Source organism: Ictalurus furcatus, chromosome 12 (genome assembly GCF_023375685.1).
Source record: "Ictalurus furcatus strain D&B chromosome 12, Billie_1.0, whole genome shotgun sequence".
Classification (NCBI taxonomy): domain Eukaryota; kingdom Metazoa; phylum Chordata; class Actinopteri; order Siluriformes; family Ictaluridae; genus Ictalurus; species Ictalurus furcatus.
This window is the reverse complement of record NC_071266.1, coordinates 29,184,671-29,199,491: the sequence shown is the minus strand read 5'-3', so window position 1 is coordinate 29,199,491 and position 14,821 is coordinate 29,184,671. Positions and strand designations below refer to the sequence as shown.

The following is a 14,821-nucleotide window of genomic DNA, read 5'->3' as shown; positions in this document are numbered from 1 at the left end:
GGACGCAGATCTTCACATGAAAGAGTGCTTCCTTCTCCGCACGCCCTTCGGATCTCTGATACTCTGCGTAACATCACTAAAGGTGAGCTCATCTGAAACTTACCATCTGAGCTGCTCGGTTAACAGGTTAGTGGAGATTCTGGAGTCATGAATCTCTGTATTTTTCTTCCAGTGTCCTGATTCTTTACACCTCTTATAATGAAATCAGAGTCCAGACGCCGCTCTTTAGGAAAATCTCCACAGACTCCTGCTGCTACTGGCTCAAAGGTAAAGTCTAGTCATGTGTCTGATTTCTCTTTTAGTTTTTAATCTCTGAGAAACACCTGCAGGAATTCTATGAAGGATATATATATATATATATATATATATATATATATATATATATATATATATATATATATATATATACACACACACACACACAGTATCTCACAAAAGTGAGTACACCCCTCACATTTTTGTAAATATTTGATTATATCTTTTCATGTGACAACACTGAAGAAATGACACTTTGCTACAATGTAAAGTAGTGAGTGTACAGCTTGTGTAACAGTGTAAATTTGCTGTCCCCTCAAAATAACTCAACACACAGCCATTAATGTCTAAACCGCTGGCAACAAAAGTGAGTACACCCCTAAGTGAAAATGTCCAAATTGGGCCCTATTAGCCATTTCCCCTCCCCGGTGTCATGTGACTTGTTAGTGTTACAAGGTCTCAAGTGTGAATGGGGAGCAGGTGTGTTAAATTTGGTGTCATCGCTCTCACACTCCCTCATACTGGTCACTGGAAGTTCAACATGGCACCTCATGGCAAAGAACTCTCTGAGGATCTGAAAAAAAAAAATTGTTGCTCTACATAAAGATGGCCTAGGCTATAAGAAGATTGCCAAGACCCTGACACCGAGCTGCAGCACGGTGGCCAAGACCATACAGCGGTTTAACAGGACAGGTTCCACTCAGAACAGAACTCTCTGAGGATCTGAAAAAAATAATTGTTGCTCTACATAAAGATGGCCTAGGCCAGTGGTTCCCAAACTTTTCCAGGGCAAGGCCCGACAAATGGTATTAACATTTGACCGAGGCCCCCTTTTGCAAGAAGTCTTTAAAACACATTAAAAATACAGACTTCTGAATATATCCCGCTTTTTAAAATTTATTTATTAATAATTACATATTTACATTACATTAGGAATTGATTCTCTGTGTGTGTGGTTGTCTGAGAGTGAGAAAGAGAAAACATACTAGTGGGAGGGATGGGCTTGGTGGCTCCAACACAGTTTGTCAAGCCTGGGTTTTATTTCTGTCAGTGCCATACGCATGTCATTGTCCACATGTAGACATGCTCTGTGTTTTGTTTTAAGTATTTTTAAAGTGGAAAAGCCAGACTCACACAAGTAAGTTGTTGCAAAAGGAAGAAGGCATTTCAGAGCCCTCTCAGCCAGGGCAGGATAGTCTTTTCTTACACGCAGCCAGTAGTTAGAAAGGGAAACAGACTCAAATTTCATTTTTAAATCACATGAATTTGTCATGTTAATCAGTTCCTCCTGTGCCTTTAAATCGAGACTTGCACCTACACCAGAAGCAAAGGGGTTCCTAACCCAGTTTAGATGTGTGTTTTCAAGGTCAGGGAAATATCCCTGTCTCTGAAATATCCCTGTAGGTGCTGAAGGTGGGACTGGATCAGTGGAGAGATGGTGCCCAACTCACCAGATGATAGGAGCTCTTGGTGAAGTAATAGAAACATTTCTGTAATTCCCTCTTGGAGCTTGTTTGACCATAGCACTATCTTCTTCGAAAAAGCACGCACTTTGTCTTGCACATGCAATATGTAGGTGTCACACTGGGATCCAGCTAGATCCTCACAGGTTTCTCAGGAAAGTTAATATAACTCAGCGGGACACAGAGTGAAAGTGCTGTTCTCCGTTTATTACACGAAGGATACCATAGGCTTACGCATGGTTACAGGTAGGTCATTAGAAGAGGATTAACAGAGTAAAACATCCCAAAAATGGTACCTTGCATGAGACCGCCTGTCAGCACACGATGTGGAGGTCACAGAGAGAGAGAGAGAGAGAGCTGGGCGGCGACCACGCCCCATGAACCCCACATGACATCATCATAGCCGATCATTACATATCCCCCCCACTTAAAACAAGGGCTGTCCTCAGGCCGTAACATAAGGGAAACTTAACAGTGCCTAGGTGCCTGTGTGACAGCTGACATAAGTAGGGCTACAGAAAGCAGCACCATTAATCACACCTTTGCCTGTTCCACATAACTATAGTCCAACATTCTTCAACAAGAACAGCATTTCTTTTTTTTTCCAATTAACATTTTCAGATCTTCACATTGTTTGAAATAATAATGTAACATCAAAACCTCAAGGCACATAGGCATTAACAGTATTTCAAAAACAAAGCAGTATGTCACAGTACCCAATTAAGAAATGTATACTTCTGTAAGACAATAGACTGCCAAACCAATATAAGGACTTCACAGACATAGCATTTAAAAAAAAATAAAGCAGAATAAGACCAGAGAATGAGAAAAACTGAAAACAAATCACTTCAATATTCAATTAGAGGAGCAAAATAAGGATTTGTCCACCTGTTAACCTCCCAGTTACAGGTAACCCTTGGTGTGTGCCTAGGGCGAAGGGTGTATGAGTGCGTTCCTGTGTGAGTGGGCTGTGTATGCATATGTTTGAGGTAAGGAGCCTCTACATGCCTTGGGCCAAGGTCGTATGAGTGTGTTTATGTGTGCACAGTCTGTGGGTGAGTGAGGCGCACATCAGTGTGAGGTAAGACAAAGTCAGGGTGTGTGGACACAGGTGTATTGTCCGAGGGAGCCTGTGCCACCACTGGCTTTAGGTAGCCCGCTGGCTTCTGGTTGGTCGGTTTGGACAGCTGGCAGGTTACACAGGACAGTAAATACTTCTTAACATCACCCCGCATACCTGGCCAGTAGACCCGCTTCTGTAAGCGCCCAAGTGTCTTGGTTACACCCAAGTGGCTAGCCATGGGGTGATCATGGAAGTATTTCAGCAGAGTCCCCCTCAGAGCTTCTGGCACATAGAAGTGTAGATCCTTGTGTGGGTGAAGCCAGCAGGAAGTCCTCTTGTCCATAAAGTAAACCCGCCCATCCTGAAGCCAGAAGTCTGGCGAATCCACACAGGAGCCGCTCTCCAAGTCAGTATATATTGATGAGATGACTTTGTCAGCCTGCTGGAGTGACTGAAGCTGTTCCTTGACTTCCCACACCATTAGTGGCTAGCACCTTAGGTTTAATGAGCCAACTGTGGCGTAAGGTGGTAACAGGTCTATAGGTCCCAAAGGGTCACTGGTAGGGTTTCACGAGAGTGCATCCAGAACTAGATTGGCTGAGCCGGGTCTGTGGACAACCTCAAAGTCAAAGTCCTGCAGCTGCAAGCACCATCTAGCCAGCCATCCTGAGGGGGAGGGCCTTGTCATAAGCCACCTAAAGCTATTGTGGTCTGTCATCACTGTGATACTAGAGCCCTCAATGTATGGACGAAAATGTTCCAGAGCCCAAATTACCCCCAGGCACTCCTTCTCTGAAGTGGAATATGGGCGTTCCAACTTGTGCAAGGTACGGCTCGCAAAGGCGACAGCCCTCTCCAAGCCATCCTCACCAGTCTGGGTCAATGCAGCACCAAGGCCCACATCACAGGCATCTGTGTGTACTGCAAAAGGCTTCTCAAAGTCAGGAAAACTTAGTACTGGGGCACTGATTAGCTGCTGTTTTAAATAATCAAAAGACACCTGGCAGTCAGAGAACCACACAAATGGGGCATCCTCCCTCGTGAGGGCAATCATCGGCTCGGCAATACGGGCGTACCCTAAGATGAACCTACGGTAGTAACTTGTCATTCCTATGAATTGTCGCACATTTTTAACTGTCTTCAGTGTGGGAAACTGTTTAATCGCAGCCACCTTACCCTCATCAGGGCCAAGGCCTTCTGGTGTCACCAGGTAACCCAAGTAGCGTAACTTTGGTGTACAAAAATGGCACTTAGCCAGCTTCAAGGAAAGGCCTGCATCTGCCAAATGCCCTAACACACTGGCGAGGACTTCCAGGTGCTGGTCGAAGGTTGGTGAGGCGACCACAATGTCATCCAGATACACCATACAGCAGTTGTGGGTGAACCCTGCCAATACAGTATTCATCAATCTTTGAAATGTTGCAGGTGCATTTGATAACCCGAAAGGCATAACTTTAAACTGATGGAGCCCTTTGTGTGACACGAAAGCTGTCTTTGGTTTTGTGTCTGGGGCCACTGACACTTGCCAGTAACCCCATGCAAGGTCTAGTGTGGAAATAAATCTACCACGTGCCAAAAAATCTAGAGAGTCATCCGATCTTGGAAGTAGGTAGGAGTCCTTCACAATTTGTTCACTTTCCTAAAGTCTACACAAAATCTTGGATCTGCGCCTGGCTTTTCGACTATCACAATTGGAGAGACCCAGAGCCCTGAAGCGGGCTCAATAATGCCATCCTCCAACATTCTGGAAATCTGCTTCTCAGTAATCTTTCTTTTTGCAGGTGAAGCACAGTAGGGGGGAAGACACACTGGCTTTGCAGTCCTAGTGTCTATTGTGTGCTCAACCAATGAAGTACGTCCCAGCTTTGCCCCAAAAAGATGAACAAAGTCTCCCAATAGGTGTGCCAGTTTTTTTCTTGTCCACTGAAGGCAGGGCTGCTTGTTCCACCACTGGACCAAAATCAGTCTGGACATCCTTAAAGGTGAGGCTAGCTACGTGGCCCTCCAAATCATCAAACCCTAGCAAGCATAGGTCTGGCGCTGAGGTGGCATTATTTCCCAATTTAATTCCTGTGGCTGGGTGGATGTGGACATCAGCCTGAATCATAAAATCTGTCCTTAAGAGAATGGGACAAGACAGGTCTGGAATCACGGCAAAGCGGTGAGTAAATCGGTTGCTCCAGTAGTTGAACAGGTAGCCATACAACACCAGATGGGGTGCATTGTTTTGAGTCCGCCAACCCCAGCGGGGAAAAATTCCAAGGAAGAACGACATCTCCTTCTATCCCACATTTAAGAAGGGTGAATGGATGGTCTGCTGAAATGGATGCACCTGTATCCCGGGGTCGCCTTCAGTGAAACCTGATTGACGACCACCACTGCCGTCAGTCGAGTATTCTTTGACCTCTTTGGGCTGTTTCGCACCAAACTAACTCTGTGTGAACTCTCTGTCTGTTGTGCACTGTTCCCTGACTCCGTTCTCTGCTTACCCTCACGAGCCCTTTGAAACCTACGAGGCCAAGCACCAGTCCCACCTCTAGTGACCTCAGAAGTACCTGGGGTCTCCTGGCCTATCTTAGAAACTACAGCTACCCCTCCGGTAGGTTCAGCACTACCACTCTCCCTATTTTTCCTACAGTTCCCACAGTTGCGTGTGGTGACCCCCGGAGTCAAACATTTGTAGCAGTGCAGGTCCTGGTGAGGAGGTGTCGGGGCATTGGGGGCTCTACTAGAAGAAACAGGCCCTAATGCAGCATGTAGTTCATGGGCGGTCAGAAGTAGCTCTGTTAAAGTTGTAGGTGCGGTAGCATGAAGGGCTGATCTATACTGATCAGAGACATTCCGGCAGATTACTTCAATCTGTTCTTGCTCAGAGGGCGGTTCCTTTAGTTGCTTGAACTCGGTCACTAGGTGAGCTACAAAAGTGGGGAGTGGCTCATTTGAAGTCTGAACTCTGTCCAAAATCCCTCTCCATATTTTCTCTACATTGTCTGCAGGCAGGAAGGCCTGTCGAAAGAGAGCTGAGAAATGCTCCCATGAGAGTAGGTGTGGCTGCATGGCAGAATACCACTTCCGAGGCTCCTTTCCAAATAACCTTGTCAACTCGAGGAAGAACTGAGTGTCAGATAAACCAAGCGTTGTCTTGTACAAAGAAACAGACTGAAGCCATTCTTCTGGATCAAGAGATTTACCCCCATCAAACATGGGTGGCATAAGTCCAGGGAGATGGGCTGAATGAACAGCAGATGTCTGAGCATGTAGCAGCTCAGTGTGGCTAGTGAGAGTGTGTGTAACCGCGGTTGAGTTACATACAGGGTAGGCATTAGAGGCTTGTCCCTGTGTCTGTTGAGAAGTCTGATGATCTTGGTTGGTGTGGCTAGTGAGTGTGCACGTTGCAGGGGTTGAGGTAAGTATAGGGTGTGCCTTTGTGTCCTGTCTATGTGAATGCTGAGAAGTCAGATCTTCTAACTGCTGCAGCAAGCTGCTTTGCAAGTCAACAGACATACTAAATGCTGAGGTCAGCGTGCCTACCTGTTGTTGCAGCTTATCTACCTGAGCAGCAAGACGCTGAACTATGAAAGACCCACCATCCAAAATTTCAGGCGAAACCAAACTACCCACATCATTACCACCCCCAAATGTGAATATATCAAAACGCTTAGCCATTGCAAACGTTGAATAAGAATCTAGGGTTATATATGGTTATACTATTGCCGAACACCCTATCAATAATTAAATGAGAAGGGGGAAAAAAATGCTTAACATTAGTCAGACAGCGTATCTCAACGGACAGCAGTGATGATCCCAAGACACATATATAGAAGAAAAAATATATGCATGTATATATACATGTATCCTAAAATACCCAGTCACTGCATGTACTCCCAATAGCAACAGATAACCTTAAATCCAACAGTAACAGTTTAAATGAATGCTTTTTTTTGTTTGTTTGTTTGGTTTTTTATTTTAAATCACCCGATCACATAAGTATTAAACACACAGTGCGTTTTTTCCCTGCTCACGAAGTTCTACTTAGCTCGCTTGTCCATAGAATCCAGACACAAAAGTCCTGCCTTGTCCTCTCCTCCACTACGCAGGCCAGTATTGTCCGGAGCTCGCTGAGGTGTGTTGTCAAATCAGTCAATCAAAAACATGCCTTTCCTTTTCCAAAGTCCTGCCTTGTATGCACGGGTCTCTGACGATGCCACTACACACAATTTCTCACAGCAAATCCACACAAACAAAAGTCACAAAATGGTCCTTTTTTTTTTTAATGTAAGAACTCGGAAACACGCAGAAAAACAGCGAGTGAAATTCCCTTTGAAAAACGTAGATGGTAACAGTTAGAAAACCTATAGTGGCAAAAAAATAAAATAAAAAATTATCCCACGGTAGGTTTTCTCCTCCCACGCAGTAGTGAGACTTCGGTGGTTGCTAGCATGCGTGCCAGCTAACTAAAGGTCCAGTACGAATGAAACTTCGCTTACAGTTCACTTGCCTTATGAGCATCGAGTACGAAAGCCACATTAAAAGTTCACTCACTATCTGGTGTCCAAACTTTTCTTTCTGAGGATGTTCATTCACAGTTCGGCCGCCAATTGTAAGGATCCAGCTAGATCCTCACGGGTTTCTCAGGAAAGTTAATATAACTCAGCCGGACACAGAGTGAAAGTGCTGTTCTCCGTTTATTGCACGAAGGATACCATAGGCTTACGCATGGTTACAGGTAGGTCATTAGAAGACGATTAACCGAGTAAAACATCCCAAAAATGGTAAGTAAGCGGTACCTAAATGGTACCTTGCATGAGACCGCGTGTCAGCACACGATGTGGAGGTCACAGAGAGAGAGAGCAGGGCGGCGACCACGCCCCCTGACCCCACATGACATCATCATAGCCGATCATTACAACGCCCTTGCATGCTTTGATTCAGTACGTTTAGATGGCGGAAAATATCTGACATATATGCAAGTTTACGAGTCCAGTCTGTATTTGTAAAACAGTCTGCCAGCTGATGCTTTTCACATGAGAGGAACTCCGCAATCTCCCCCCTAAGTTCATATACGTGGTTCAAAACCATGATAACCAACGCATACTGGAATGAAGCAGCAATCTGTCAAAACAGGCGCCCATCTCGTTGCAAAGCAGAGTGAACAGTCTTTGTTTCATGGGGCGGGCTTTGATGTAATTCACAACTTGTATAACGTCTTGTAATACCTAGTTAAGCTCGTCGTCGGCTTCGTGACGAGAGCCTCACGGTGTAGCATACAGTGTGTGGCAACTGCATTCGGGGCTTCCAGTTTGATATGAGCGGTCACTCCACTGCTCTTCCTAGTCATAGCTGCAGCCCCGTCCGAACACACCCCCACACAACGAGACCAGTCAAGTCCATTAGATTCTATGTATTCATCCAAAACTTGAAAAATATCTCTCCCAGTGGTTCTACCTTCAATGGCTTTGCAAAATAGTATTTCTTCAACAAAACATTCCTGGGAAATGAACCTGGTGTGCACAAGCAGTTGAGGAGCATTAGATACATCCGTGCTCTCATCCAGCTGAAGAGCGAAATATTCGCTGGTTCTCACCTGCTCCAAAAGTTGAGCGGACACATCTTCAGCCATTTCACCAATCCGTCGGCTTACGGAATTATCAGAAAGTGGTACTGCATCGATTTTCTGAGCAGCATCATCACCAAGCAGTTCTCTTACAATGTCTTTGGTAGCTGTTAAAATCAGATCTACTCCAATTGTGTGTGGCTTCTTGGCACGAGCTATGTGGTATGACGCCAAAAACGATGCCTTCAATGCCCTTTTGGGGACAGTAGCTTGCTGCACGAATATGGTGGACTGTCTAGACAAATTCTCTTATTTTCGTTTGAAAAAGTCCACTGTCTTTTCAGCCTCTGTTGGGTGCTTTGTTTCACATAACGCTGAAGTTTAGAAGGCTTTAAACATTCGTTGGAGAGAATCTCCAGGCAGAGAACGCATTTCGGGCACTCATTGCCATTCTTATGTGCTACGGTAAATCCATACTTTATTTATGCAGCCTCATACTTGCGAGTTTTATATGGCCATGAGGTCTTCCTTTTTTGTGCAGCTGAGCTTGGGTCAGCTGGGCTGTTGGTCTTGTCTTCAGGGCTTTTTCTTTTTAAAAACTTGTCCATTTCTTTTGAGGTAGCTGGTAGTGTGTGTATATATATATATATATGTATGATATATGTGTGTACACATATATATCCATCCATACATCCATCCATCTTCAACCGCTTACTCCTTTTTAGGGTCGCAGGGGAACCTGGAGCCTATCCCAGAGAGCATCGGGCACAAGGCGGGGTACACCCTGGACAGGGTGCCAATCTATCGCAGGGCACACAATCACACACACATTCACACACCCATTCATACACTACGGACACTTTAGACACGCCAATCAGCCTACCATACATGGGGGAGCCGTGGGAATTGAACCCCGACCCTGGCGGTGTGAGGCGAACAGGCGAACATGCTAACCACTAAGCCACCGTGCGCATATATATATATATATATATATATATATATATATATATATATATATATATATATGAAAAAATCATGTATTTATTTATTTTTCACACCAAATTTTGCCCCCTGGCAGCCCACACTTTGAAAACCACTGCCCTAGGCTATAAGAAGCTAGCCTAGACCCTGACACTGAGCTGCAGCATGGTGGCCAAGACCATACAGCGGTTTAACAGGACAGGTTCCACTCAGAACAGGCCTCACCATGGTCGACCAAAGAAGTTGAGTGCACGTGGTCAGCGTCATATCCAGAGGTTGTCTTTGGGAAATAGACGTGTGAGTGCTGCCAGTATTGCTGCAGAGGTTGAAGGGGTGGGCGGTCAGCCTGTCAGTGCTCAGACCATACGCCGCACACTGCATCAAATTGGTCTGCATGGCTGTCGTCCCAGAAGGAAGCCTCTTCTAAAGATGATGCACAAGAAAGCCCGCAAACAGTTTGCTGAAGACAAGCAGACTATGGACATGGATTACTGGAACCATGTCCTGTGGTCTGATGAGACCAAGATAAACGTATTTGGTTCAGATGGTGTCAAGGGTGTGTGGCGGCAACCAGGTGAGGAGTAACAAGACAAGTGTGTCTTGCCTACAGTCAAGCATGGGGGTGGGAGTGTCATGGTCTGGGGCTGCATGAGTGCTGCCGGCACTGGGGAGCTACAGTTCATTGAGGGAACCATGAATGCCAACATGTACTGTGACATACTGAAGCAGAGCATGATAACGACCCCAAACACACCTCCAAGACGACCGCTGCCTTGCTAAAGAAGCTGAAGGTGAAGGTGATTGACTGGCCAAGCATGTCTCCAGACCTGAACCCTATTGAGCATCTGTGGGGCATCCTCAAATAGAAGGTGGAGGAGCACAAGGTCTCTAACATCCACCAGCACCGTGATGTCGTCATGAAGGATTGGAAGAGGACTCCAGTGGCAACCGGTGAAGCTCTGGTGAACTCCATGCCCAAGACGGTTAAGGCAGTGCTGGAAAATAATGGTGGCCACACAAAATATTGAGACTTTGGGCACAATTTGGACATTTTCACTTAGGGGTGTACTCACTTTTGTTACCAGGGGTTTAGACATTAATGGCTGTGTGTTGAGATATTTTGAGGGGACGACAAATTTACACTGTTACACAAGCTGTACACTCACTACTTTACATTGTAGCAAAGTGTCATTTCTTCAGTGTTGTCACATGAAAAGATATAATCAAATATTTACAAAAATGTGAAGGGTGTACTCACTTTTGTGAGATTGTGTGTGTGTGTGTGTGCGTGTGTGTGTAATATATATATATATAATATAATCATATATACAGGAATTATATCCTGCAGGTCTATTTCAAACACACAATAAAAAGGTAAGAATTTTTTGGTAAATAATAAAATTAGCTATATTTGCTATTAAGGGAGATAACGTTATGCTAACAGCTAACATAACAGTAATTTAGTAAACCATAACTATTAAATTAATAAATTAATAAAAGAGAGATTATACCTCTCTGGACATACAACGATTGGTGACAGGTGAATTGGTGCATTGGAATACCTGTCAGACAGTACGTTTACATGGACAACAATATTTCGATATTAAGAAAATATTCTGATTAAGAAACTACCATGTAAACAGCGATTATTGATCACCTTAATCCGGCTAAAGTCATACTCGAAGTAAACACAAATCGAATTAAGACATGTGGAGTATTCCGATTTCTTTAAATGTGTAGATTTCTTGAGTGAATACTGATGTCTGGTGAAAATTTCATGTGAATAGCCTCATTATGTTTTTTTTTCAGATGTACCACTGCTCAGATTGTGGAAAGAGTTTTACTAAAAGTCATCATCTCAAAAATCATGAGCGTGTCCACACAGGAGAGAAGCCGTATGATTGTTCCCAGTGTGGGAAGAGTTTTTCTTGTCAGAGTTATCTCCACCGCCATGAGCGCATTCACACAGCAGAGAAGCCGTATCTCTGTGGACAGTGTGGGAAGAGTTTTAGTCGAGAGGGTAATCTTAGGGAACACGAGTGCATTCACACAGGAGAGAAGCCGTATCACTGCTCACAGTGTGGAAAGAGTTTTACTTGTCAGAGTTATCTCCAACGACATGAGCGCATCCACACAGGACAGAAGCCATATCACTGTGGACAGTGTGGGAAGAGTTTTAGTCAAAAGGGTCATCTTCGGACACACAAGCGCATTCACACAGGAGAGCGGCCGTATGACTGTAGACAGTGCGGGAACAGTTTTAGTCAAAAGGGTCATCTTCGGACACACAAGCGCATTCACACAGGAGAGCGGCCGTATGACTGTAGACAGTGCGGGAACAGTTTTAGTCAAAAGGGTCATCTTCGGACACACCAGTGCATTCACACAGGACAGAAGCCGTATCTCTGTGGACAGTGTGGGAAGAGTTTTATTTACCAGAGTTCTCTTCAACAACACCAGCGCATTCACACAGGAGAGAAGTATCACTGTGGACAGTGTGGGAAGAGTTTTACTTACCAGAATGCTCTCCAACGACATGAGCGCATTCACACAGGTGTAAGGCCGTATCACTGTGGACAGTGTGGGAAGAGTTTTAGTCGAGAGGGTAATCTTCGGGAACATGAGCGCATTCACACAGGACAGAAGCCGTATCACTGTGGACAGTGTGGGAAGAGTTTTATTTACCAGAGTGCTCTCCAACGACACCAGCGCATTCACACAGGAGAGAAGTATCACTGTGGACAGTGTGGGAAGAGTTTTACTTACCAGAGTGCTCTCCAACGACACCAGCGCATTCACACAGGAGAGAAGTATCACTGTGGACAGTGCGAGAAGAGTTTTACTTACCAGAGTCATCTCCAACGACATGAGCGTATTCACACAGGTGTAAGGCCATATCACTGTGGACAGTGTGGGAAGAGTTTTACTTGTCAGAGTAGTGTCCAACGACATGAGCGCATTCACACAGGTGTAAGGCCGTATCACTGTGGACAGTGTGGGAAGAGTTTTAGTCGAGAGGGTAATCTTCAGGAACATGAGCGCATTCACACAGGAGAGAAGCCATATCTCTGTGGACAGTGTGGGAAGAGTTTTATTTACCAGAGTTCTCTTCAACAACACCAGCGCATCCACACGGGAGAGAGGCCGTATCACTGTGGACAGTGTGGGAAGAGTTTTATTTACCAGAGTTATCTTCAACAACACCAGCGCATTCACACAGGAGAGAGGCCGTATCACTGTGGACAGTGTGGGAAGAGTTTTACTTGTCAGAGTAGTGTCCAACGACATGAGCGCATTCACACAAGTGTAAGGCCATATCACTGTGGACAGTGTGGGAAGAGTTTTATGCAAGAAAGCCATCTCAAACAACACCAGCACATTCACACAGGAGAGAGGCCATATCATTGCTTGCAGTGTGGGAAAAGTTTTCGTGAACAGAGTACCTTCCACAGCCACCAGCAGAGTCATACAGGACAGAAGCCGTACCTCTGCAGACACTGTGGACGGAGCTATACTCATTCAAGTTCGTTAAGGACACACAAGTGCTCTAACATAAAGCCACCAGCTCTTGATATGTGAATTTCTTAAATTTAGATACATCTTTTTAATTTTCCTCTTTTTTTTATGGGAGGTTAAGGGAAATTCTGGCATAAAACTTTTCTTGCAAGGGACTTTATTGCTTACTGTCCACTTTGTAGTAGAATTCATGTCATTTTCCTGGTTTCACCTGAATGCTATGCACCAAGAATGCAATACAACAATACATATTTAACCAATGGCTGTCCCTACTTTAATCGACCAATGATTTTTAATTTTTTTTAATGTGAGCTAGAATTTTGTTTCTTAAATGTCACATTGTGCATACTATCGAACTGGACACCTTTCCAAGCCAAAAGAAGATGAATGTGTTTACAGGCAATTTGAAGAGATAATTTCCAGTTGCTCTGGCTTTGCAGCGTTGGTTTAACTATAGCTAATTACCCTGTCTGGCCAAAAGTATGGGGATGCCAGACCACCACACCCATATATGCCTTTTGAACATCCTCTGATGGAACTGCGTCCAATCCATGGTCCCTTGAACCCAGTGTTCCTGATAAAGTTTTCAGATTTACTACAACCCTGACCAGGATAACAGTTATGCAGTAAGGTCAATGAATGGATTTTTGTTGTATACATGTTCATTTTAAGAAGTAAGATGATGTTTGTATGACCTGCAAGTCTTTTATGCAGGATCACTATCACAATTGTGGATATACAGTGAATGGAGCATTGAGAGAGTACATTACCAGGGGTCTGTGTTTGATGACCGCTTCACTTTGATAAATCACACGTTTAATAATGCACCAAATTTATACTTTCCTTATTAATCAACAAAAATTCTCCATAATGCAAATCATAAACAGGTTTTCTCATAGTTGTGTAATATCTTTTTAAAAATCTGAAATATTACATGTATAAATCTTCAGATGTTTTGCTTTGACATTCACGGGTAAGCTCATCATATTAATCATACTTCATCAAACTTGATTCAAGTTTACCTGTGGGATTTTTAATGAGTTAGTCAAATTACATTACTACCACTTTAATCATCAATAGATCTGTAATGATGCTATTAGATGGTGGACAAAAGTCCACCAAAGGTACTCTAGTATTACAGGTTAAATATTTCAGATATCGCAGAATAAATCTGACACACTTCCTCATAGCATTGCCATATTCTTAGGTTTAATTCAGACCAAAGTATTTTGATAGTATTTAAATATGGAGACAGAGATAAACCACTGCAAAACACTGATTCTGTGTTGCCATGTTAGATGTTCAGCAAAGATGATCGGGAGATTGGATTGATCTTCATACAATCTCTTTATTGTTCACTTTGAGTGTCTTTACAGCACCAACAGAAATAACAAAATGTCTACACCAGTCTGTTCTACAGAGTGGGAAGGCCTTGCTTATTGTAGAGAGGACATAAAAGAGAAGGGAGGGGAAATAGATAAGAAGGAAGTCTGAGCCAGGGAATGTTATTATCTCTGACCTTGGTTTGTTCAGTGAAAAAGACCCACTGTTCCGAAAAAAAAAGGCAATGAATAAAATATAGAACATACTCAGAGACAGCTCTAGATATAAAACTGTCATAAAGAATGTTAAATTTAATACATGCAAATGGTCCAGAGTCCTGAAACATTGTTGAGCTTTTGTGATCTTTACTCACCAAGAAATTTAACCATGCCTTTCAGTCTTTCTCGTGTGTCTTCTAATCCTCACTAAATAGATGTACATAGAATGAATCGAATGATCTGATGTTTTGTAACTGTCTGCTGATTAAATGTTCGGGCTGTTAAGAAACCTGGTAATTTAATCCACTGAAACTGCACATCCCCCACTGTGAATGCAAGTCAAGGTTGTCTTTCAGCGTGTAGTTGAACAGACCAGAAACCATTAGCCGCATCAGTGACAGAAAAGCTGCTGTGACCAGTGAATACCGCCAAAGATGGTTAATGGGTT

At 43.9% G+C, this 14,821-nt stretch overlaps 1 protein-coding gene across 1 annotated transcript; it reads left to right on the top strand.

Annotated features, from left to right (window-relative positions):
* The first annotated feature begins 47 nt into the window (after positions 1-47).
* Positions 48-13,768, top strand: LOC128615563 (zinc finger protein 850-like). Its single transcript, XM_053637759.1, has 2 exons — positions 48-267; positions 11,126-13,768. Exons 1-2 carry the CDS (start codon positions 199-201, stop codon positions 12,893-12,895), a joined length of 1,839 nt encoding a protein of 612 aa, XP_053493734.1. The 5' UTR covers positions 48-198; the 3' UTR covers positions 12,896-13,768.
* The last annotated feature ends 1,053 nt before the right edge of the window (positions 13,769-14,821 follow it).

Excerpts from the sequence above, each read along its gene's own strand:
- LOC128615563 (XM_053637759.1), top strand. The coding sequence starts at position 199 with ATGAAATCAGAGTCCAGACGCCGCTCTTTAGGAAAATCTCCACAGACT. Across the intron at positions 268-11,125 it reads CTGCTGCTACTGGCTCAAAG|ATGTACCACTGCTCAGATTG; the intron begins GTAAAGTCTAGT and ends TTTTTTTTTCAG.